Genomic DNA, 22,469 nt, shown 5'->3' on the forward strand with positions numbered 1-22,469 from the left:
ATACAAAAAAAAAAATGAAAGTAGCATTCCTTTCTGAGGTACTTGGAAGGATCTTATCACCATTGCCATCTCTTCTTTCTCTTTGTACAGTGAATCAAGAGAAGCTTCCAATTTCTTGGAAAAGAATTCAGATTCATGCAACCTTTGTGTCTGCAAAATGCAGCCAATGAATTATTTGTATGAAATAGACAAACTGATAGAGAAAAAAGCACACTGACAAATATAAAAATAAAGAAGCCTTGCTTGAATAAATTTGAGGAGATACAATCAAGCATACCACGGCAGCAACCTCCTCGTTTAACAACTTAATTTTGCTATCTGCTTCATTCAATTTGTCAGAAAAAGATTCTAGTTCTGAGTTCACGAAGTCATTTCTCGCAAAGGCTTCTTCCTTTTCTCCAATTGCACTTATCAAAGCTTCTTTTAAAGAAGCAATTTCAGCCTCCATCTCAAAAGCGTGAACTTCGAGCTTTTGGTAGTCTTCCTAAAAGCTCAACATGGAATGTCCAAAAAAATAGATTAAACTATTGACTGATAGATTGCATGAATATAAGAGAGCAAGCATGATTATTAGCAGAAAGGCTAAGGCACCACAATCAACAAAGATAAACAAGCCTTATCGCAATTGTTCACGTACAACCATAAACATCACTAAAAGTTCTCATCAACCTTGTGATGGTGACTGCATGCTTGGACACTAGACGTGTCTGAGTCCACCATACATGGTTTCTCACACACAAACAATACAAACTTTGATATTAGTTCAAGATTAAAATCTGTGCAGCAGAATCCTTGTAATACGATGGGGGCATGAGACTTGTACCAATCTAAAATCAAATGTAGGAGCAAACCATGATGCACATCCATTAAAAAAAAAAAATCATAAATCCACCATCAAACATATGACAGGAGCCTAGCATAAAATATAATTTTCTTATGCTTTTCATATAAAAAACATGTCGATGCCCATGTGGAAGTGGGATATATCAACTGCACCTCCTTGAAAAATCAAATTGAACTATAAAGTATTAAATAATCATTCCCAAAAGGTTTTTTTATTCAAAATGCTAGATCCATCCTCAAGCCTTTCAGTAAGTTGAATGACCATGGAAGCTCAACAATTTCTACTGTTGGAATTAAAACAACAATGATATGCATTATTTCCTTTTTTTATGTTTTATTTATCTATGACTTCAGTATATACTATATACTTTACTGAGTTTGGTATAGATTTTGTAGGTTATAATATACAGTTAGTCTTCTTAATTGTCAGTGAGTACTCAAACAAAATGTTCACCATGCGTGCCTCGAGACATCTTACGATAGTGATAATACAAATGAAGTCAAAGATGATCTGGTGACCATATTATGTTGCCTGGCCAGTTGCTGGCAATAGACCAGAGTGATCATCTAGGTTTCCTGGGCTATGGTCAGATAGCCTTAGGCTACTTCAATAATGCAGTCCCACCATAAGCCATCACGCCACTTTTAAGATTCATGGGAAGAAATTAGTAGTAAATTATCTAAAATACCATAGGACGTATATCAGGTTAAAGCTATCAGAGCTGACCAAAATAAACCTCAAAACTAGAATAGGTATTTCAAAACACAAAAAGGGAACTTTGTGTCATAAACCTGCAACATTCGAATAGCTTCTTCCCCAGCAAACCCTCTGCATATTTCATTATTTGACCAGTTGCAAAAAAGGGAAATACATGTATACCATATACATAATTTAAATTTTGTATTATACAATGCTTATACCAGTCATTTTGTCCAGCTGATAGATATAAATTTGGGTTGCTGGCCTCCAAAGCAGCTGATATGAATATTTATGCTTAACACTTGCTCTTAGAGAACATAATTAAAAAAGTCAGACTGAAAACAGCACTACCCATTTCATTTGGATGCATTGATAACATTAAATCACTCATTACTTTCAAGGAAAATCTACTCAAATAATATAAAGAACATAAGTGGATTCAAATTGCCTTTTCAGTTGATATGCTTTGTACTATTTTGAGAAACAAATCATAATTAAATTACAAATCTGTTGCAAAATGAATTTGGGTAACTTCGCCCAACAAGCTCAACTAGTCTCTAGCTTGGAGAACAAAAATATTTGATTAATGTACCATTTCATATGTAAAAGACAGATCACAGACCTATAGAACAATTTCAAGATTCAGTCCTACCATTCAAGATTAGTAAATCTCACCTGGAGAGTTTGCTCAACTACACTGCTAACTCCTTTTGGCTTAGTAAAATCAGTTGATTTTGACTCACGCCTTCTATCAATGAGAGAGTCACGCTTCCAAATATTGCGTTCGAGAATAGCCCTCTGACTTTGCAATTGTTTTATCTCCCGTTCAGCTTGTGCTTTCTCACTCTGTGGACAGTTTTTTTTTTTTTTCCGAACAACATAAACAAGTCAATTGCAAGCACAAGATTGGAAAAGGAGCAGAGAAAAACAACAGAGCCTAAAAAAACCTCAAGTTTTATTTTATCCTTGATGGCATTCTTGAGCTTGAACTCTGTGTCTTTCAACTTCATTTTTGTCTTCTCAAGCTCCTTTCGCAGATTTTCCTTTTCCTTTGTTAAAGAAGAAGATGATAAGCATGATACTTCTTTCTGGAGACCGAGGACTTGACAGAGGAGCTCATCCTTCTCCAAATCATGTTGAAGACCACGTTCCTAACAAATCATCAAAAACCTTACCATAGCACAATTTTATCAAAGAAAAGACATGAGGATAAATAGATAGTCACTAACAGCCATAGCCTTCTCCCAGGTATCCAGATCAGATTTAAGCTCCTGGATTTGTTTCTGGTGATCGACAGATTGATTGTGCAAGAGGTTCTGCATTTGAACCAAATCATCAAGTCAAGACCTAAAATATTTTTGTTTAGCAAGTAACATGAGCCAAATCTCAAGATATTTCAATTACACCTTTTCTAGCTCAAGTTCATCAATTCTCTTCCTCATAAATCCGCATGCTTTCTCATGCCTGCTAATGATGGACTTGAACTGCTCCACATCTTCACTAGCAAATGACTTGAGTTCCTTCATAACATGAACAAGGTTAACATAAACATAAAACATGGAAAAACAAGCAAGATAGCTCTGAGAAATTTTTACCTAGCTAACACAATCAAATTGGCTATATTGATATGACAAGCTATAGAAAAGAAAAGGTAAATTGCGAATAACAGGAGGAGCACAAAGATTAGGTGGACTAGAATGAGAAGTCCATTCCATAAACAACACAAACCCTTGAGAAGCTTTAGATGAAAGCAAAGCCAGCTTCTGTCATGAAGCTAAGAACGTGGAAAAGAAAGCAACTATATTTCTCTTAGCAGGAACAGTTGTGGTGACTCACTTGCATCTAAGATCACAGAAGTCAATCATTGTGCCCTAACAGGGAATATGCATGTTCTGAACCACTACTCTCTCTTGAAAAGACCAAAAACCATTAACTCACAATTCTGCACCAAACCATTTATTCTTATGCATGATCAGAATTGTGCACCTCATAGAAAATAACAATGTTAACCAATATGCATCATATATGTAAACTTATGCATCATCACAAGTCAAAACAGCATTCAACAGATATGCCCAAATGTAGTAGCAGTAATGAAAATTAGAAAACCAGAACTAGCACAGAACAAAAGCTGCAATGTCAAATGATGTCGACAATTGGGCCTTTTAGTAGATCTGAGCAACAGGAATATAAAGGTAAGCAATACCAAGCATGTAAGAGCTAGGACCAATTATAAAAAAAGGGGAAAAAAAAAAGCCAGGGAATAATTACAATTCAGGATGTTTATTAAACACCAGGATCAAACTTGACAAGTTATCAATCACTAGAAACTCCCAAATAAAAACATCCTCAGCACATTAGAAGCAGTGCAAAGGCACCAGAAAGACGCGCGCGCGCGCGCACACAGAGAGCTGAGAGCAGGATCCAGAAGTTGCTGACATGCCAGCATCTGTGTGTCCAAACAACTGATGATGGATGACCAGCCGTCAAAATATCCAAATGGTGCCCCCTTCCACCATCAGAAACAAAAGTACAGCGACAAGCTAGCCGGTGAAGAGCAAGCCCACCAGTAAAAGAATTAGCAAAATTTGACAACATTTTCCTTGCCATGTAAAACGTCTAGCAGCACAAGTTTTACAATCAGAAAACTTAATCTACCATAGTGCTTAGTTCTGGAAATTTGTTTCGAAGTAGAATTTCCTCATGTTATTTCAAAAGTTAAAACTTAAGAAAGAGTTTGAAAGCATCCATCAATCTTCATGTAAATGGCCCTACAACCTATGAATGCACATGTACTCTTCAAATTTTTATGCATCAATAATATTCTTCTCCTGAGTTCTTCTCAAATCTCTTGCATTGTGTGATGTTGTGTGATAAATCCGGGGTGCATATGGAGTCAAAAGAAGCTTGGTACAATGTCAGATGACTTTGACCAAAGCACTATGAAGACCTAAGGTGTGACATTGAAGGTTCAATAGGATGAGAGGTCTGATGCCTTCAATTATCTTGAACCATTAGCTTATTCATAAAATACTAAAAATACATTACTTTCATTCACTGATTTTGCATCCTTTACTTCCAATTAGCTTCTTGCTTCTTTTGTGATTTATTTTCATGACATTATTTCTGATCACATGGCAAGATAAGCGATCCGTACCATTACGTACATCAACATCAGGGGACAGTTGAAAATTGTGAATATATTAAGAAGCATTCAAGAACCCAAAAAAAAAAAAAAGCATCTTAAAGCTATTTCTCCATAGGAAGTCATAGCACAAAGCTAAATGGTAAGAATGATTTACAACCCATTTTGATCAATCTATAATGAAACACCTTGATACTAGAAATTGTTGCCTCCAATGGCCTATTGAAAACACTAGCAACAAGCAGACTCGCATTATATTTTAGTGGCAGCAAATGACAGGTAAAATATTGAAATATAACCAACAAGCCTTATCCTACTGACAGGACACCAGCTTCAAGCATAATCATTGGCGTTCTTTTAGAGCAGGGATAAAAATTTTCTCTTGTCACAATGTTATATCAGTTTTATTACATCATCCTCCTCTTTATGGACCCATCTGGACAAGTCCAAGCCGCTATGCTAACTAGGATCTCCATAGCTACATTGCACATGCCAATGTCATTTCTCAGTTGTTAATGACTTCCCCATATTGGTTAAAGAATGAGCTTCCTCCAATAGCATACCTAAGATATTACACTGTAAACATCATATCAGCTGTCATTAGGAACTACATATGTCATCTTTCTTAACTCTTTATTTTTAAGTTCATCAGACAATTTAGAACAGTCACATTCAAAGACTGTTGTAGTGGTATTATACAGGCTATTGGAAGGTGCCTCTTTTAAAGATTTGTAATCTCCTTTAAATGAAAAAGTAAATTGATATTTTCAAGCTTAAACTATTCTAGTTTCCAGGTCATGAGTTCGTGGTTCAATCATTGGTCAACCATGAGTTGACCACTAGATGAGGGTTGAGGTTATGCTAACCTGAGTACTTGCAATCTCTTTTCATTCCTGCATGAAATAACAAGAAAGGTAAATTCTTGGCCCTAAAACCCTAAATCTTGCATCAAAAGAAACAAATCCCAGGACCCTAACCTTAGATTAAGATAATTGTAGAAAGGATATGGAAGGGGGAATGAGATACCCTGAATTAGGGTTCACATTCAAAGTTCTAACTAGTTAAGTTTAACGTTCTTCTTTTCACTTTTAAGACATGAGCCAAGCAGGTCAACAATTGTCAAATGAAATGGTATAAAAAATTGAACCATCAAGGTTACTGGATTAAGCTAGTATTAAGGTTTTTCAGTTAATGAGTTTGATAGGTTAACCTAACCAGTTGACCAGGTCACTTTTAATTGTGCAGATTTTCATGTTTGTCAGAAAGCAGGAGACAAAGTTTGTGCACCGTGTAAAACATGTAACCAATTAATAATATTGTTAGGAAATTCATTTTTGCTAACTCAAATACAACTAACTAAAATGTATTTCATATTTTCTGCATGAATGAAAATCAGAAAAATGTCGCTCAATTTAATCCACATTATAGAGGAAGTTCTCTTTAGAGTAAATATTTCACCCTAACTTAGTGCAAACAATTTTGTGGTGGTTTACTGGTTTTTTGATCCCAAGGAACAATGAACTAGTTCCAGATTGCCTTGAGGAGCACTTCAACAATACAAATCAAGGGTGAACTTTAACTAGTTTGAGCACAAATGCTTGCATGAATAGTACAAAGAAAAAGCCTAATATCAGTGGATCAAAATGGGTACTCTCACAAACTTCTCATACTCTGACATGTGCCTCGGCTATACCATGAACCCATATAAGTGGAACTCAAAAAAGGCCACAATATATAATGCTTTAAGAGTATCCCACCATGCAACTCTTTCATAAAGGGTTGCACCATTTCATAATCAAAGGTCAGAAGAAGATTGGATGCATCTCTTGGTATGATAGCCACCATATATCCTAGAGATGTGTTGCTTTAAGACCTCCAAAATACATTTAACACTAAACATAATAAAATTATGAACTATAACTAATCAAGCAAACATGATCATGAGCATAAAAAGAATGTCATCATTTTTGAGTAGTGAAAACTAAGACTGATTAAGCATAGTCTACATTTTTCAAATGATTAGCAAAAGCATTTTTAAAACAAAGAGCATCTCAATGCACAAGGCCCCCACTACTGCAGGGTCTAAGGAGGGTCATATGTATGCAGCCTTACTCCCGTGTGCACCAAAGTTGTTTCCATGTTTTGAACCCATGATTCTAAGGACATAATGGAGCAACCTTGCAGATGCAGCAAGGCCCACCCCTGACAAAGTGTAGATCATCAGACAAGATAAAAGTTACAGTGCTCAAAATTGCAGCATCTAAAGTCGATATCATATTAAGGCAAAGGCAGCTATCTATGTCTTATTTTATTGACAGAACATACATAATCTGGAAAATTGCTACTAATAACCACTCTTCTGATTCGGACAATTCCAAATGGAAGAATGTGAATGTGTGCATGCGCACGTGTGCACGTGTGTTGTGTGCGTTGCATCATGTATGTGTAGTGTATAATAGATGGAGACAACAGCTAGATTTACATGTTACCAGGAAAAAATTTGATAGGATGGAGAAGTTTTGCAGGAGTTCTTCAACAATGGATGTAATATTATCAACCACATTTCTTGAATGATCAACTTGCAATGCTATATCTTGGATTTCCATCAAAATCTTACTGGATGAATCAACTTTACTTTCCTGAAACATGCCATGTAAATAAAAGTTTCATCCAATAAGAACCTTAAAACAATCTCATGAAGTATACATATCCCAATAAGAAAAGCACAAATTTGGAAGAATTCATAAGGGTTTAATAAATAAAACAAGTAAAAGTCAATGATTTGATGGTATGAATATAACATAAAATGACAGATAGGCAAGGAGATACTTGTTGTTCATGTGCCACTCTAGCCTCTTCACGTGCATTTAGAGCCACTTGATGGAGCTACATGCAAAAAAGGAGACAATGATCGATGGCATATCAAACTTTTAATTCAAACAGCTTACAATTATATGTGACAAGACTATACATTGGTTTCAAACTGATAGGAAGAAATAATCTTAGGAAACCTCCCATACCAATGGCAGATGATAAAGAAGTATAAAACTGAGAACTGTATGCACGATCAATTTTTCTGTCAAGGGATCTAGTAAAAGCTAGAAAGTAAGTTATTAAGGTTCATTCTTAATGTTCAATACTTCAATTGGTAATGAAACTTTAGCAACTCTACACCACACAACCATTCTATTAGTTTCCAAACAACTGCAAAGAAAGAAAGAAAAAATTGTTTAAGAGGATCATACAAGGATAATAAGAATTAATCTGCACGCTGCTTTATGGCCCATATGTCTGAACTAGAAAAAATTACAGTTCTATCAAACTGACCCATGTTTGCCAATATGCAAGATACATAATGTGAACTCCCAATGCCATCAAGGCATTGATTTCATTGAAAACTAAACACACTCAAATGGTTTGCCATTGCCCCAGAAACCTCTGCATCCTCATTTTCAACCCTAAACATTCCACAGCATTCAACTTCCCAAAGAAGATACGACATTTGACTTGACAAGAAAAATTGAAATTGGTTCCCTTAAATATTTATCAGAAGTGTATGACAAGTAATTCTTCCTCTAACAGACAAAACTATTGCGATGCATAAAAGCCTCAGAAAACAAGACCCAACTAATGCATGCCCAAGGTCATGATCCTTCACTTGGACATAGAATAAAAATAAGCATAATACAAGGTAACAGAGCAAACAACTGAGAGAACAGTACTACATGGAAAATCTTTGATGCTTAAGCAAATGAGAAAGACAATAAAGACAGCTTGATGAAAGGGAATATTAAGGCAACAACTACGACAAACATACGTGTTTGTACATGCTGACCCAAACAATCAATTTCCTTGTACACAACATTTTAATAATGTTTTAGATACAACATACAAGTGTTTTGTAGATCTTAGTAAGTAGTAAACAAAAGTGGAAACGGGTTTAGAAATGGTTTCTAATGCAGGGATGTGGAGCAAATCCCTTAAAAAAGTTTAGAATAAGGAAACACCAAGGAACAGGTGGAAGGACAAGTTTGTTGAAGTGGGCATAGCACCCTAGCTAGAAGTTTCTTGCTACTAGGTGTGGATAACAAAAATCCAAAGATAATCACAACACTTCATACAAGATAGCCCTCTTGAAGCTTTTTAGCGATGCCTCCTTTAAGATTGCAGGGATCAAGCTGATCCTTACAAGGTATGCCGACGAATGAAATGTATTTATGTGACTTTGCATACAAGACTAAGTCACAATCAAATGCCACGCAAATGACAGTGGATGAATTTTATGGCAAATGTCTACTAGCATGTAATAACATAATCACACACACACACACATATATGTATGTATGTATGTATATCTATATATATCTATCATACATACATATATACATATAGATAGATAGATAGATAGATACATACATACATACATACATACGTGTGTGTGTAGATATGCACGCACGCGCGCGCACACACACACACACACATATATATATAGATATGTATACATATATATATAGATACATATATATATATATATATAGAGAGAGAGAGAGAAAGAGATATGCATACATATATATAGAGAGAGAGATACATATATATATATATATATATATATATACGCATGCGTATACATATATATGTATACGCATGCGTATACATATATATGTATACGCATGCGTATACATATATATGAATACGCATGCGTATACATATATATGTATACACAAGCGTATACATATGTATATGGATATAGATACATATGTATATGGATATAGATACATATGTATATATATGTATATACATATCTATATATATGTATATACATATCTATACATGTATATACATATCTATGCATGTATATACATATATATACATGTATACACACACACACACACATATATACATGTATATATATATATATATGTATGTATATGTATACACACACACACACACACATATATATATATATATATATATATATATATATATATATATATATATATACATACACACACACACACACACACACGCAAACACACACACATGATCCCTAGACTTCATTTAGTTGATCGTATCGGACTTCCACATGCATAGTAAAATCTGACAGAGTCATAAGTCGATGAATCTAATTTTCACCTTGCTGAAGAGAAAGGAGAGAAGTCTCCCCATTTCATGAATCTAATTTTCACCTTGCCGAAGAGAAAGGAGATAAGTCTCCCCATTTCATTCAACAAAACTGAGTAAAGGACCACAATCTAGCATCTCGTTATGGTTGTTTTAAAACCTTAGATTAACAGTAACCTCCATAAAAAATAATAAATAAATGCTAGTGAGTGTGATTTGTATAACAGTAATTCCTTACAAGAAGAACTAAGCATGGGATAATAGTGACTCCATTTTTTAACAGCATCAAGATAAGATGCTACATTCAACAAGATCTCCATTTTAAAGCACATTGGCATTTTCATGATTTTCACAGGATCACAAGTTTCAATTATATATTCACAAACTTACTAGGTCCTGCTAATATGCGTTTTTCACATGGGAGGTGTATGAGTTCCTTTGAGTCAACTATATAGTGGCATTTAATAGATTGTAGCATGATAAAAACTTCTTTGTTCCATGTAACACAACTTACGACCTGAAGTCTATTTCTGACATCACTTGTCTTTGGATATATTCATGACAATTCTTTGATTGAAGGTTCAGGATTACAGATCTATGGTGCACAATGATACCAATTTTTAAGGAGAGTTTTAACTTAATGAATTAATAATTGCTTTACTTAACAATACAAAGTAACAACTAAAACTACTACAATATAATATTTATAATATAAAGCTTGATAAGAGATGCATGCATGGATGATATAACATGCCAAAGCAAAATAACACAGGGACAACAGGGATGAGAAAACTGAACATGTATAAACCATCGATGTGGATAAAGAAAAAAAGGCTAATATTCACTGCAACTCAAAATCATGAGAATTGGCAACTCAGGCAATCCAACTCATGGTCCAGGACCAAAAAAAAAAAAAGGAACAGGCCTGATTACTATGAACAATTTAGGTAACTCATATTCTGGAAACTGAACTACACCAACTAAAGACTGTAACAAGCAAAAGAAGTTTTGCGTCACAAAATAAAGTTAGATTCTAGTAAAATTTGCCAGATTTTACCTCTTCATACTTCTCTCTGAATGAAGCATTCTGTTCAGTTGCCAACTCGATAACATTATCTAAATTTCTCTGCATTGCAACCTTCTCCATTTCTAGTGATTTAATCTACATGAAATAAAAAATAATGTAATCATAATACAGATTTAAGATCTTAAACTTGAATAGTGTACTTGACCTATAAAGAACCTGATCCTGGAGTTGTTTGATCACAAAAATTGCTTCTGACTCTCTTGCAGTTAAGCTTTTACTTTCACAAGATGCACTCCCACATATTTGACTCGCCGAAGAGATGAAACTTGTCCTTCCAGGAGTGCTTTCTGATTCCACAAACTTACTGGTTGCATTTTCAGATTCACTCTCCTTATTCCTTTTCTGCATGGAAGCAATGTTGTATTTACAAGTAAGCAAAGGGAATATAGCATATAAGCAGAGATGGGGAAGAACGGGAACCTGAGCATCATATTCTAAAATGTTGTCTTCATATTCTGCATGATTTACTACCAATCCACGACCTCCCTGTAAGTAATTTAGGCAATTGAGTGTCGAACTTCTAAATCAAAATGGAGGAAAACAATGAAATCATCAAAACACCAGAAATGAGCCATCCACCTTGATGTGCATTTTTCTTCTGTTTGTAACATGCAACAAAGCATGTGCATCAGGAAGAAGAAAGTCCCTGCATTCATTTTCATTCTCAGCACTATCAGGTAAGCAGGCATCACCATTATTTTCATCCATTGCAGCTTCATTTTCATGCATTAATTCTTCAAAAGGAAGTGGCAAACTCATATCTCGCTCGTGTACAATAGGCTCTATGATACTAGCTGCCTGATCTGGAGTGTGGACCTGAATTTGAAGTATGTAATGTTTAATTTCTAAAATTGTCTTCCTAATTAAAAAGGCTTTCACTTAAAAAATAATTCAAATGGAATTCATATAAGATTATAAAAAGCATAACTGAATCATTTAAAGGGACTACTCTTAACTGTGGAAGTCTGAACTCCCAGAAATAGGAGTATGAGGAACCATATAGATCAAATACGTGCATTGGGAAGTGGTTAGGCTACAACATGATATATCTTATATAACCATAGGTGCAATGATAAGTATTTACCTCATTTGTACATTTCCTGGAAGAGGGTCCTGGGCACCACGTAACCCGTCTTTTATTCTGCAAATTAAGACAAGCTAACAGATAAAATGCCAAAGTTGATGTACAGAAAAAGATGGTTGATTTGTTAATTTCATACAGTTGGGCTAAGAATCTTGAATATACAGAACATATACTTCATAAAAAGACAGGCTACTAACAAACTGAATAATATCTTAGGTGTATCCAGATCAGATGAGTCATACAAAAATATAAAAGGCAAATGCCAAGATGAGTACTGTTGCTATTAATCAGGTTAGAGATTTTAGAATTATTTTACGATCAGGCACATGCATGATAATTTGGTATGTTGCAGAAAGAAAAACACATCTGAAACCAGAGAAGGAAACAAAAAGAAGAGAAACAAAGGAATACTTTAACCTTAAAATACGGAGTGGTCATAAAAGATACTGGGAGAAAAATTGTTCTGCATTATAATTTATAAACCATTAGAAGAAACGATGTCCCATCAGATAGTGGTCTAGCATTAAATCCACCATATACCTAATTAATGAAGAAAGCATTGAAACTCTTAGCTCATTTTATTTTGTTAGAAAACAAGGCTGGAAAAAGTAGACTAAATTTCTCATCTATAACATGGAAATAAATTAACAAGCGCACAAGGAAAATTAGGCATTATGGTAGCTTGAGCAAGAGAATGAAAAGCTGGACCAAGAGACAAACCACATGGTCAATCAGTGAACTAAAAAACATAAAATGACAATTATCTAAAACTATAATAAGTTAAATATAAAATGATTAGAAAATTCAAATTCATAGAACTGATGATGAATCATAACATGCAATCATTTAGAGAACAGAAAAATGGTAACCTTACTGAGGTATGTGCTCTTCTCATCCCTTTCCGAACATAAAACCAATGAACTAAGATTTGCAATTTTCTTTGCTTGCTCTAGCAATCTCCTCTCGCGGTCATCTTTAGCTTTCTTCTCCTCTTCCAACTCTAAAGCAATCCTCTCCTTCTCAAGCTCACTCTAAAGAATATCTCTGACTTAAGAATGTGTGTAACAACAAACAATAGATTTGTCCTTTTAGAGAAGAAATATACAAAAGAAGAAAGAAAGACAATCACTGACCTGTAATAGTGTGTTTCGTAGGTTCAGAATTTCTTCCTCCAAATGTTCTGAGTGAGAGCTCTACAGTTTTTTCGAGAAAAAATGCTTATCATGAAGGGTCTGAATGTATATACAAAAAAATCATACCAAAGCAACAACACAAACCAGCAGTTTTGCTCGAAGCTCCTCAATTTCCTTTCTCTGGCGTTTTAATAAAGCAGCATCTGTCAAAATCTGTTAATGAACAGAAAATTTAACACATGGTTATGTTGATAAACAGTCTGATACATCAAAAATGGAAACAACATAAATGCATATAGAAAAGCTAATTCTCTTCAAAGAAAAACAACAAACATGACAATTTAGTAGTGCATGAACAATTAAAGTGAACAAAATAAATCGAAAAAGAGAGTGACCTCATTCACGCATGCACAATTTGTAACACGCAAAGCTCTACTTGCAAACTGAAGAGTGTTTTTTGTCTCATCTGTATGAACCTGCATTTAAAAAAATAGCAACTTAAAGAATAGAAATTGCCTCAAATAATGGAACAACCTAACAAGCAAACCAACCAAGAAACTAGAGACAAAGGGAGGTCAAGTATAATAGACAAATATAGCAGATTTTAGTGCCCTTAGTCTAGAGCCACCATTACTTGAAATTCAGTTGTCTCCCTGTTACTATTTTAAACAATTGATACTTTCCCAGCATACATGTCAACTCATGAACCATTTCTGTATAACTTTCTACATAGGTATATCTTTCTTATTACTCCTTAAATTACATCTCTTAGAACCCTTTTATATGCTCCTTAAGCTATAATCCTCCATAGCATGCCTCATAGTTTAAATTTCAAAAAATGTCTTCGTATCATGAACCAATGTTACACTATTTGCCAATAGTGTACTTCAGGATACCATTAATAAACTCATCTACAACCACTTCCCCCTTGCGATTATGTTCACATGCAGACCGAGTGCGTCAGCCCTTGGTGTAGGCACATCTCCACTGGAAATCTAAAAACTTACTTGGCTCATCATGAATATTCTAGATATTTATCAGTGCTCCAATATATTCTCAACATCAATGCTGCCATGGAGGTACACTGCCACAACACTTGCACAGTTCTGGAGGCCGATAGGGCCCTAATAAGAACAACCAATAACATATCCTCAACAATTCCATCATGTCATTTATGCACACTTTAGTTCATTAAAGGCCACCAATTTAGATCTGACCATATTCTGATATTCTAGCAAAATATCATCAAACTCACAAGAACTATTTTCAGCAATCATCAAAAAGTTTGCCTAAATCTGAGGAGACTTGACAGCTCTAGAAAAATTCATGAGCGGAACCATGGTGTCACATGTTTCGTTGGTAGAATATGAAATTCCAAGTAGCTACTTCCTAGATGGTGAAAGTGACGAACTTTGAGACAATATTATACATAAATGCAGCATATCTTCATTACAATCAATAAAAGACTGGTGACCTTATCTTTCTTTCACATCCCCAAGCATCATGGAGCATCTTTGGCCACTCTTCCAACCAAGTGAAAAGAGAGTCAGAAATATCACTTCCCATCCTGGTCCCCAAATGTCAACCTACTCTACAATGCATTGCCTAATGAATGTAATTGTATAACACTGGATTAACACTTCGTTCAGTTAATCTTTAAGGTACATTCTTTCACCTTTTCCCTCTCATTTTTTAAACCACCTATTATCCCAGCTATTTTGGCCCTGTCACGTTTTAGTTTAATATAAGATACTCCAACCTCATTATTGATATGTCCCATGAGCTGCTTGGAATATTTGACCTATATCCTCACTCTCATGTCAATTCTTATCCTTTTGGCATCCTAAATAATTGTTGTCTAAACACCTTTGCATCATACACTTGGTCCCATATACCTTGTTCCCTTTGATCTATGCAAAAATTTAATCCTAATACATGACTGGATCCATGAAACCCCTTCTTCGGTCATGAAAACTTCCCCATAAAAAACATTAGCCTATCTATGTCAGTAATTGATATTTTTCATGCACCCCTAACAGTCAGCCAAGAGAAGGAGAATATCTGGTTATTGACAGACTGCATCAGACATTTGTCCTCACGATCTAAGTTTCATTAATATGTTGCAACCCAGTTCAGATTTGGGTCTTTCACCTTAATGTTGTGGACAATTATATTTAAATTGAAATTAAAGATATAGTTCCCTCCTTATGAAACTCTTCCTAAATGATTTGTAATAAGTTGAACATGTTGCACAAGAATATCTAATAACATAAAGTTGTCAACAGCCTTGTTATTTCTACATTTATGACTAGGCAATTCTATGCTGAATCATTCTAAGTAGCAGCAAATATTTCTTTGTTCTTTCTACTTTCTAGAAGCTTATGCTAAATGAGATCATTCCATTCTTTCAACTTGGAAGAATCTTTTAGGTGCTCCAATTTTTTCTCCTCTAAGTGAACACTTCAAAATTTCTCTTACATTTGCTAGGCAATTCCTCTTACCATATAACCCAAGTGAAAAGCTATTACTGCTATTTTACCTAAGGCATAATTGTATCTCTAAGTATGTTTTCTGCTTCAGAGAATGTCACAGCAATCAACATGTGCTATAAATCATCCTTTCTTGGATCTTGATTACGCAACTACTAATGATAAGTATAAAGAACTAAGCATAAGGAGAAATTTGGAGGCCTAGTTCAGTGATAAAACTTCAAAAAAATGCTACTGATATAATCATGTGAATCAAGAATGAGATAGCTAACGAATTCATATCAGCATAATAACATGAAAGGTAAGGAAACAATACAGAGTAAGATCTTTATACGAAGGCTTACCATATTTTAATACGACAAAATCAGTCCTTGCTAATGAATTTGTGGCAATTTAATTAACATACCTGTGCAAGCGTTATGTTACATATGATTGCAGTATTCGCATTTCCACCGAGTGCAGGTTGCAAAATCCTAGTGAGCTTGCTGTCCCGATAAGGAACATGACCCCTATCAGACATTTTCACCGTAAGGAACTGTTTGCAATTTACAGGATTAGTCAAAATAACCATTGCAGCAAATCTTACATCTTACCCTTGGCTCTCTGTACCTTCGCTTAGCTTTTTTATAACAGTACCAAGGGTCAATAGGCTTTTATTAATATGGGAACCCTCTTTTAGACGCACACCTTCTGCACCAGTTTTTGCAGCACGTTCTGAACCGGCTAAATCCACTAAATTCTAAACATACCAAGAAAATTCTCAGGTTTACTCATAAGGTGACAATCCAAACAATACCCAGAGAGAGAGAGAGAGAGAGAAAGAGAGAGAGAGAAAGCGAATAAAAAAAATAAATAAAGAGTGAAGAGAAAGGTGATAAAGGCTAATATGTCCTTCATCACATACCAGAACAGAAACACGAACTGCATCACAAGAATCAACAATATCACTATCTTCAACTTTTTCCCGACTCTCAACTATCTGAAGTTCCACTTAAGTAGTAAATAAAAAAGGCTAAAGAACTTCATTGTTAAATATATAGGGTGGGTCCAAGGCATGATGAGTACCATGCGAAATATTGTATGAGACCTGCTACTATAAAGATTCATGTTTGTCTCTCCAATGTGGCGATGAGCTGCATGGATGAAAACAAACATAAATATCATCTTTCAGTTGTTAGAAAATAACTAGTGCTGTCAAATGAAGAAAAAATACAGAGAGCCCTACATTCTCCAAACACCATTAAATCAAGGACCTGTTCAGGGCAAGTAACGATTTCCTCTCTCAAACCAGCAACATATATGCCCCTCTTCAACAAAAAGGAGGTAAGTCACAAAAAAGAGGGGAGGGATGAATTATTTGATGAGTAATGAGAATACTGATATGTTAACATAAGTCAGGATGTTCAATACCTCAATACTCTCATGAATTTGTAGCTTCCGATGCTCTGGAGCCAACAAATCATTAATTTCTTCATTATATATTTCCATGTAAGACATGCGAACAAGGAATTCCCTATCCAAATCCTAAAGGAAAAAGAAAGGAACAAATTTCTGTGGTCAAAAAATTTATATTTTTTCAACCTTAATTATCACAATACGCTTGGAAAAATCATGTGACTTAGCGACGCAATATGAGAAAGCACGGTGTACTTTTATGCACAGGATACAACATTAGTTGATGAGAGAGGCATCGGAGTCTGCTATATTGAGAATATTGAGTTAAACCTTGGAGATTAAGGGTCTAAATATTTGTAAAACAAGAACAGAGTATCGAAGATGCAAATTATGTAGGAAAAAGAATGAAAATGAGTTCATGATAAACAAATTCCAGGCAGTTTCACCATCGTGATATTACTAAACAAAACAGTGGATGGATAAAAAGGCATTTGATGTCCAATTGATTGGCATGCTCTCCTGTTGGGCAGGGTTTTAGGCATGGTTTACCATACCGCCCCATACCCGTAAGCCATACCAGCCCATACCGACACTATCGTACCATATCGAACTGCATACCGACACTATAATAGGATTTTACTAGTACGAAATCTGATACTGAGATGGCAAACCTTGGTTTCAAGTTTGATCTCATATTACCACTATATTTTTCCTCCACCAACACCCCACCCAAACCTCAAAAAAATAAAAATTAAAAAAAAAAATCAAGACACATAACATCGAATTAAAAATCCTAATAATAAAGTGATGAAGTGCTTATACAATGTGATGAGATTGCTATATTGCCAGTTAAGAAAATTTTCATAAAAAGGCAGTAAGACCCAGAATGTTGTCTAGTCTAGAATGTTAAGCAACTATAATGATCAAAGTAAACAAGATGAAAAAAGAAATGGTAAGGAATGAACATGCTTAAAAAGGCTTAGGAGTTGCACCAAGCAAAATATGCTAAGGAATTGTATCAGAACAAAAAGATAACAGAGAAATTTCTAGAGATACAGATGGATGCAGTAGAGGCATTTTTAAGTGCTGTATGGTCATCATGCGTGTGTAAGGCTTCAGAGGAATTATATAGGATAAGACTACAGTCAATGATGTCTGTGGGTCAGGATGTAAGAGAACAATGTTGGCCTAAAGTGTATCAAAGATTAATTTCTTAATTTGCACAAGGGTCGGGCTTGCATATATCAGACTGATTTAGGAGTTATGAATATAAGATAAAGCCAATAGTGTTGCACTGTGCATAAATGTCAAAATTATGAGGATCAGGAAATGGCAAAAAAAGGTACACGAATAACCAGGATAGAAGATGTGAATAAAGAATTGGAAAAGGAGCATGTTGATAAAGGAAGTAATGTTTAAATTCTCTTTCTTTTCCATGTCCCTTCCCTTTTTGACCAAGTCACATCCCCTCAAATCTCAATCTGATAATTGTTCTCCGATAGCACCTTCTCCTACAGAGATTCTCCATTTCAAAATGTCTTGAAGGCTTGAGCACATATAGTCATACTCAATTCAATGAAATTGTTTGGTCTTACAGAAGATCTACAATTTTGCATGTAAGGACAAAGTCTCAGAAACTTCATCCATAAGGCTGGTTGCAGTGATTAGTAATAAATACACAACTAAAGGAGAAGGAAGGCAGGCAGTGAATTTACTAGTCCATTAGTCCAGGATAAGAACACAGTGTTTTCAAACTGTCATTCATAAATTACTGGATCTTGATTATGCATTGTTATACTTCAACCCAGAATATCATGCTTTAATTTTAAAAAAAGAAAAAAGAGAAACATCAACTGGAAATTAAACTGTCACACTGGGTATTTTATACAGCAGATTAACTTTTTGCGCTTACTGATCAAGTATCATCGGAAACACTGAAGCATGTCTTCCACATTAGCTAGCTTTGAAACAACATCTTGTCAGCACAAAGCATACAGAAAGACAACAAGAAGGAAAAGATTGAAAGATAGATAGAAATACAGAGAATAATTATATTTTTTAAAAAAAAAAACACCTCTTGGATACTCTGAAATAAGTCATGCACGGCAAGAGGGATGATCCCTGGTTCAGCGACAGATCCTCTCATTGTATATGTCTTACCGCTATTTGTTTGTCCATAGGCAAAGACAGTACCTGTCCGCAACATAAAAAGAAAAGGATATGCAACCAAGCATTAATCTACACTTACAACACATGAGATGTTATAAAACGACAAATGCCATGTTTAATGGTATCATCAATTTGATTGGAAATATAAATAAGGAAAAAATTTAATATTAAATTATTTATCACTATACATGAGAAAATGGAAACAGTACAGATGCATCCTGTAGTACAGATGTTTACCTTCATGCTGATTTATGGTTTAGAGGTCCAATGAAAAATAACTTAATTACAAGACATGAAATGTCGACAAAGTTTATCAATCACAAAGTTAAAATACAAGTGAATGGTGACAATGACTGTGTGCCAGTTACAACAATGTCAGCTTTTTATAAAGGCAACAGATGATAGTACTTTAGCAGATAAAGAAGTTCTTTTGCCAGGCAGCAATAAAACAAATACCAAATAAGTCACTGCCCCATTATCAAAACATTCATGTTTAATGTAAAAATACCTAAATCACTAGCCTCTACCCTGATTTTTTGGTCACAACATAATACCATCAGAAAAATCCAACCTTTATATTGCAAACACTACCAGGTAATCAGATCACCCAAGAAGATTTACAATCGATAGCCTTCTTCACATGTTTTAAAATGTGAAATATCAATGCTAATTGTGCAGTGTAAAACACTCCTATGTCAGTGCAACAAACTTTTTGATGAAAAAAGGAATGATCAAATTGGAAAAGCAAGACACTTACAACATGACAGTCTCATAAGCCTGAATACCTGACCATTCCACTTAGAGTAAGAACAAGGCAATCCTCTCCATGACCAATTATATTCACTTGGCTATTTACTAACTACAATCTTTTGGCAGCCTTCCAACAGTGAACTTGTATGTCAATGCCCATTATATATGAATGCAATAGTCAGAACAAACCAAGTAATAGGTTCCCTTAATGAATATGCCTGATGAAATTCAAAAATTACCCTCAAATTTCTATTGAAGTGCAGGAGCTAACTTATATAAACTGGACTTTTACCATTTGCATTTTTTTTTAATAAAGTGGGTTTATTCAATTGGTAGCGCAAATTAGATACCGCTGACCTATACATGTATATAGATGAAGTTGCTATAACGAGATGCAAACTTAGGCTGCAATTGGCATCATTGTCAGTTGATGCAAACTTATGCTGCATTTGGCATCATCGTCACTTTTCCTTTTCTTTAAACAAAAAAAATCTAGAAACAGGAATTCTTTTTTCAGATTTCTGATAATCAAAAACATGTTTGCTTTGTTTCTTTTTTTTATAATTATTATTTAACAATGAGGGCCAGGGATGTGGCTGGCGACAAGGGAGAAGGAGGGAGGATGGGGCCAGTGACATGGTTGAGGACAAGAGAGAGCTAGATGTCGAGTGGAGAGGCAGACAAGGGAGCGGTAGAGGAAAAGGAAGTGGGAATGGGGCCAATGGTAGGGCTAAGGATGAGGGATAGCTTGGCATCAAGAGGAGAGATGGCCGACAAGGCTCGGGGAGCCGAAGCAGTTGGGCAGGGGAGATAGGGCTGACGGCAAGATTGGGCGGAAGAAGAGAAGTTGGGAGGATAAGGGTGAAAACCCAATTTTAAAAAAACTGGAAGCTAGAAATAATGGAAGTTGCTTCAAAAAACTGAAACAGAAATAGAACAACCAACATGTTTTCGGCATTGGATTCCATGTTTCTATTAAAAAAAAAAAAGCAAGAAAGAAAGAAACAAGGAAAAAAAAAAAACAGTGCCAAGCAGGCCCTTAGCATGTTCCACATTCCCAGTGGCATATCTCTACTATGAGACAGCATTATCTATACTGGAACGCTCACCCATATGTCGCAATATGTTGCTCGACACTTTAGGTGCAGCTAGAAAAATCAGTTGCGGAATTACGAGAAATAATCAGTTGCGGAACAATTTTTCGAACAAAGGCATACATCACGATAATAATTTGCAATCCCGTCAAATCAGAGGACTGAAACAAGTACAAAATATTAGCACATACATGAATAATGAAAGAAATCAAGAAAAGAAAAAAGTGACACCAAATGAAAGAAAACGAACGAACAAAGAAACAAAGTACACAGATTAAACAAAGGGACGGAAGGAGGCTCATGGGAGGTGCGGTAACTAGGGTACCGTTGAATCCACGAACAATAGAGCCCACGATATCTTTCGTCCGAGCCTCGTAAACATCCAAAGTCTTGCAGTCTTCCCCAAAAATCCTATCTGCCAACCGAGGAGATGAAATTAACTTGGGACCAAGAAACCTAAAACCCAGGGTTTAAAATCAGAAACGAGAAAAGGAGAAGAAACCCTACCGAATTCGAATTTGGTCGACTGGTTGGCGAGGTGGATGGAGTTGCCGGAGATCCTCCAAGGGGTGTTCTTGGCCTCCTCCATCGAGAGAGGTCTCGCCCTCACCGTCACATATATTCGCTCCATTACTGCAAGAAGAAACGCGGAGAAGACGCTTCACGGGGAGAGAAGGAGAAGGGAACAGAATGTAGGCGGGCGAACGAGAGAGTAGAGATTAGATCTGGAGGAACTGAGACTTGGGCGAAATAAACTCGGCCTCCACCCTCTTATTTTCCCGCTCGAGAGATAGGAGTGAGAACAAGCGAAGTTACAGAAATAGCCTCTGAGGAGGACAGAGGTGGGGCTTCAAAATTGGCAGCCGGAAGCGGTTTAATGCGCTGGTGTCTGCGAAGGTGCCGTACGATGCACGCCACGCGGCGGCATCATACTGCAGGGGCGTCCGATTTATGTAGCCGTTGGATCTCCTCCGGGTGCACGTCGCGCTGATATCTTTCGCAGGCGACTGCGGGACAGTGTAACGTGGAATATTTTTTTTTAGATAAAAATAGATCGGGTAACATTCGTTTTGATTTTTTTTTTAATCTGTATTTATTCAGATATAAATAAAAATTTAAATATCTAATTAATATCTATAACATATCATTAAAATAAGTATGAATATAAATAAATAATTAACTAGATATGAATATTTTGAAAAAAATATCTCGAAATACGATCCATAATAAATTCAAAATGAAGTCCAGGATGAATAACGGAGTCCGAATAATGAAGATATGCACGAAAAAAGCCCAGGAGGAGATGGTACGGCCCACAGGCAATTGGAGGGGCCATAGGCCGGTGCAGGCTGGCAACGGCACGGGTCGGGCCCAGCAACGCAGCATGTTGGGTCGACCCAGGCAAGCACAGCTTGCGAGCGTGGGCACCAGCCCGCTCGATCCACCGTGGATCGAGATT

The 22,469-nt window shown here is 35.7% G+C and overlaps 1 protein-coding gene across 4 annotated transcripts in view; it reads right to left on the reverse strand.

Moving 5' to 3' along the window:
• Nucleotides 1-21,786, reverse strand: part of LOC105060167 (kinesin-like protein KIN-7I) — a 33,063-nt gene extending 11,277 nt beyond the window's left edge. The window contains exons 1-26 of one of the 4 annotated variants that reach the window (XR_003798446.2): nucleotides 21,518-21,786; nucleotides 21,336-21,425; nucleotides 19,072-19,190; nucleotides 17,013-17,126; nucleotides 16,828-16,909; nucleotides 16,668-16,735; nucleotides 16,507-16,581; nucleotides 16,196-16,341; nucleotides 16,009-16,111; nucleotides 13,509-13,589; nucleotides 13,258-13,326; nucleotides 13,114-13,173; nucleotides 12,850-13,011; nucleotides 11,981-12,037; nucleotides 11,476-11,712; nucleotides 11,317-11,382; nucleotides 11,053-11,238; nucleotides 10,867-10,971; nucleotides 7,518-7,574; nucleotides 7,178-7,327; nucleotides 2,950-3,063; nucleotides 2,773-2,859; nucleotides 2,491-2,694; nucleotides 2,219-2,389; nucleotides 278-484; nucleotides 61-150 (exon numbers count right to left, since the gene is read on the reverse strand). Coding sequence is in view for 3 of the 4 variants with exons in the window: in XM_073248087.1 (XP_073104188.1) it covers nucleotides 61-150; nucleotides 278-484; nucleotides 2,219-2,389; nucleotides 2,491-2,694; nucleotides 2,773-2,859; nucleotides 2,950-3,063; nucleotides 7,178-7,327; nucleotides 7,518-7,574; nucleotides 10,867-10,971; nucleotides 11,053-11,238; nucleotides 11,317-11,382; nucleotides 11,476-11,712; nucleotides 11,981-12,037; nucleotides 12,850-13,011; nucleotides 13,114-13,173; nucleotides 13,258-13,326; nucleotides 13,509-13,589; nucleotides 16,009-16,111; nucleotides 16,196-16,341; nucleotides 16,507-16,581; nucleotides 16,668-16,735; nucleotides 16,828-16,909; nucleotides 17,013-17,126; nucleotides 19,072-19,190; nucleotides 21,336-21,425; nucleotides 21,518-21,641 (3,024 nt within the window). In the remaining variant the exon portion in view is untranslated. The remainder of the gene's footprint in view (nucleotides 1-60; nucleotides 151-277; nucleotides 485-2,218; nucleotides 2,390-2,490; nucleotides 2,695-2,772; nucleotides 2,860-2,949; nucleotides 3,064-7,177; nucleotides 7,328-7,517; nucleotides 7,575-10,866; nucleotides 10,972-11,052; nucleotides 11,239-11,316; nucleotides 11,383-11,475; nucleotides 11,713-11,980; nucleotides 12,038-12,849; nucleotides 13,012-13,113; nucleotides 13,174-13,257; nucleotides 13,327-13,508; nucleotides 13,590-16,008; nucleotides 16,112-16,195; nucleotides 16,342-16,506; nucleotides 16,582-16,667; nucleotides 16,736-16,827; nucleotides 16,910-17,012; nucleotides 17,127-19,071; nucleotides 19,191-21,335; nucleotides 21,426-21,517) is intronic. The other 3 variants (XM_073248087.1, XM_073248083.1, XM_010943775.3) reach the window with 3 other exon arrangements.
• Between the last annotated feature and the right edge of the window lie 683 nt (nucleotides 21,787-22,469).

This window comes from Elaeis guineensis, chromosome 1 (assembly GCF_000442705.2).
Source record: "Elaeis guineensis isolate ETL-2024a chromosome 1, EG11, whole genome shotgun sequence".
Taxonomy (NCBI): Eukaryota; Viridiplantae; Streptophyta; class Magnoliopsida; order Arecales; family Arecaceae; genus Elaeis; species Elaeis guineensis.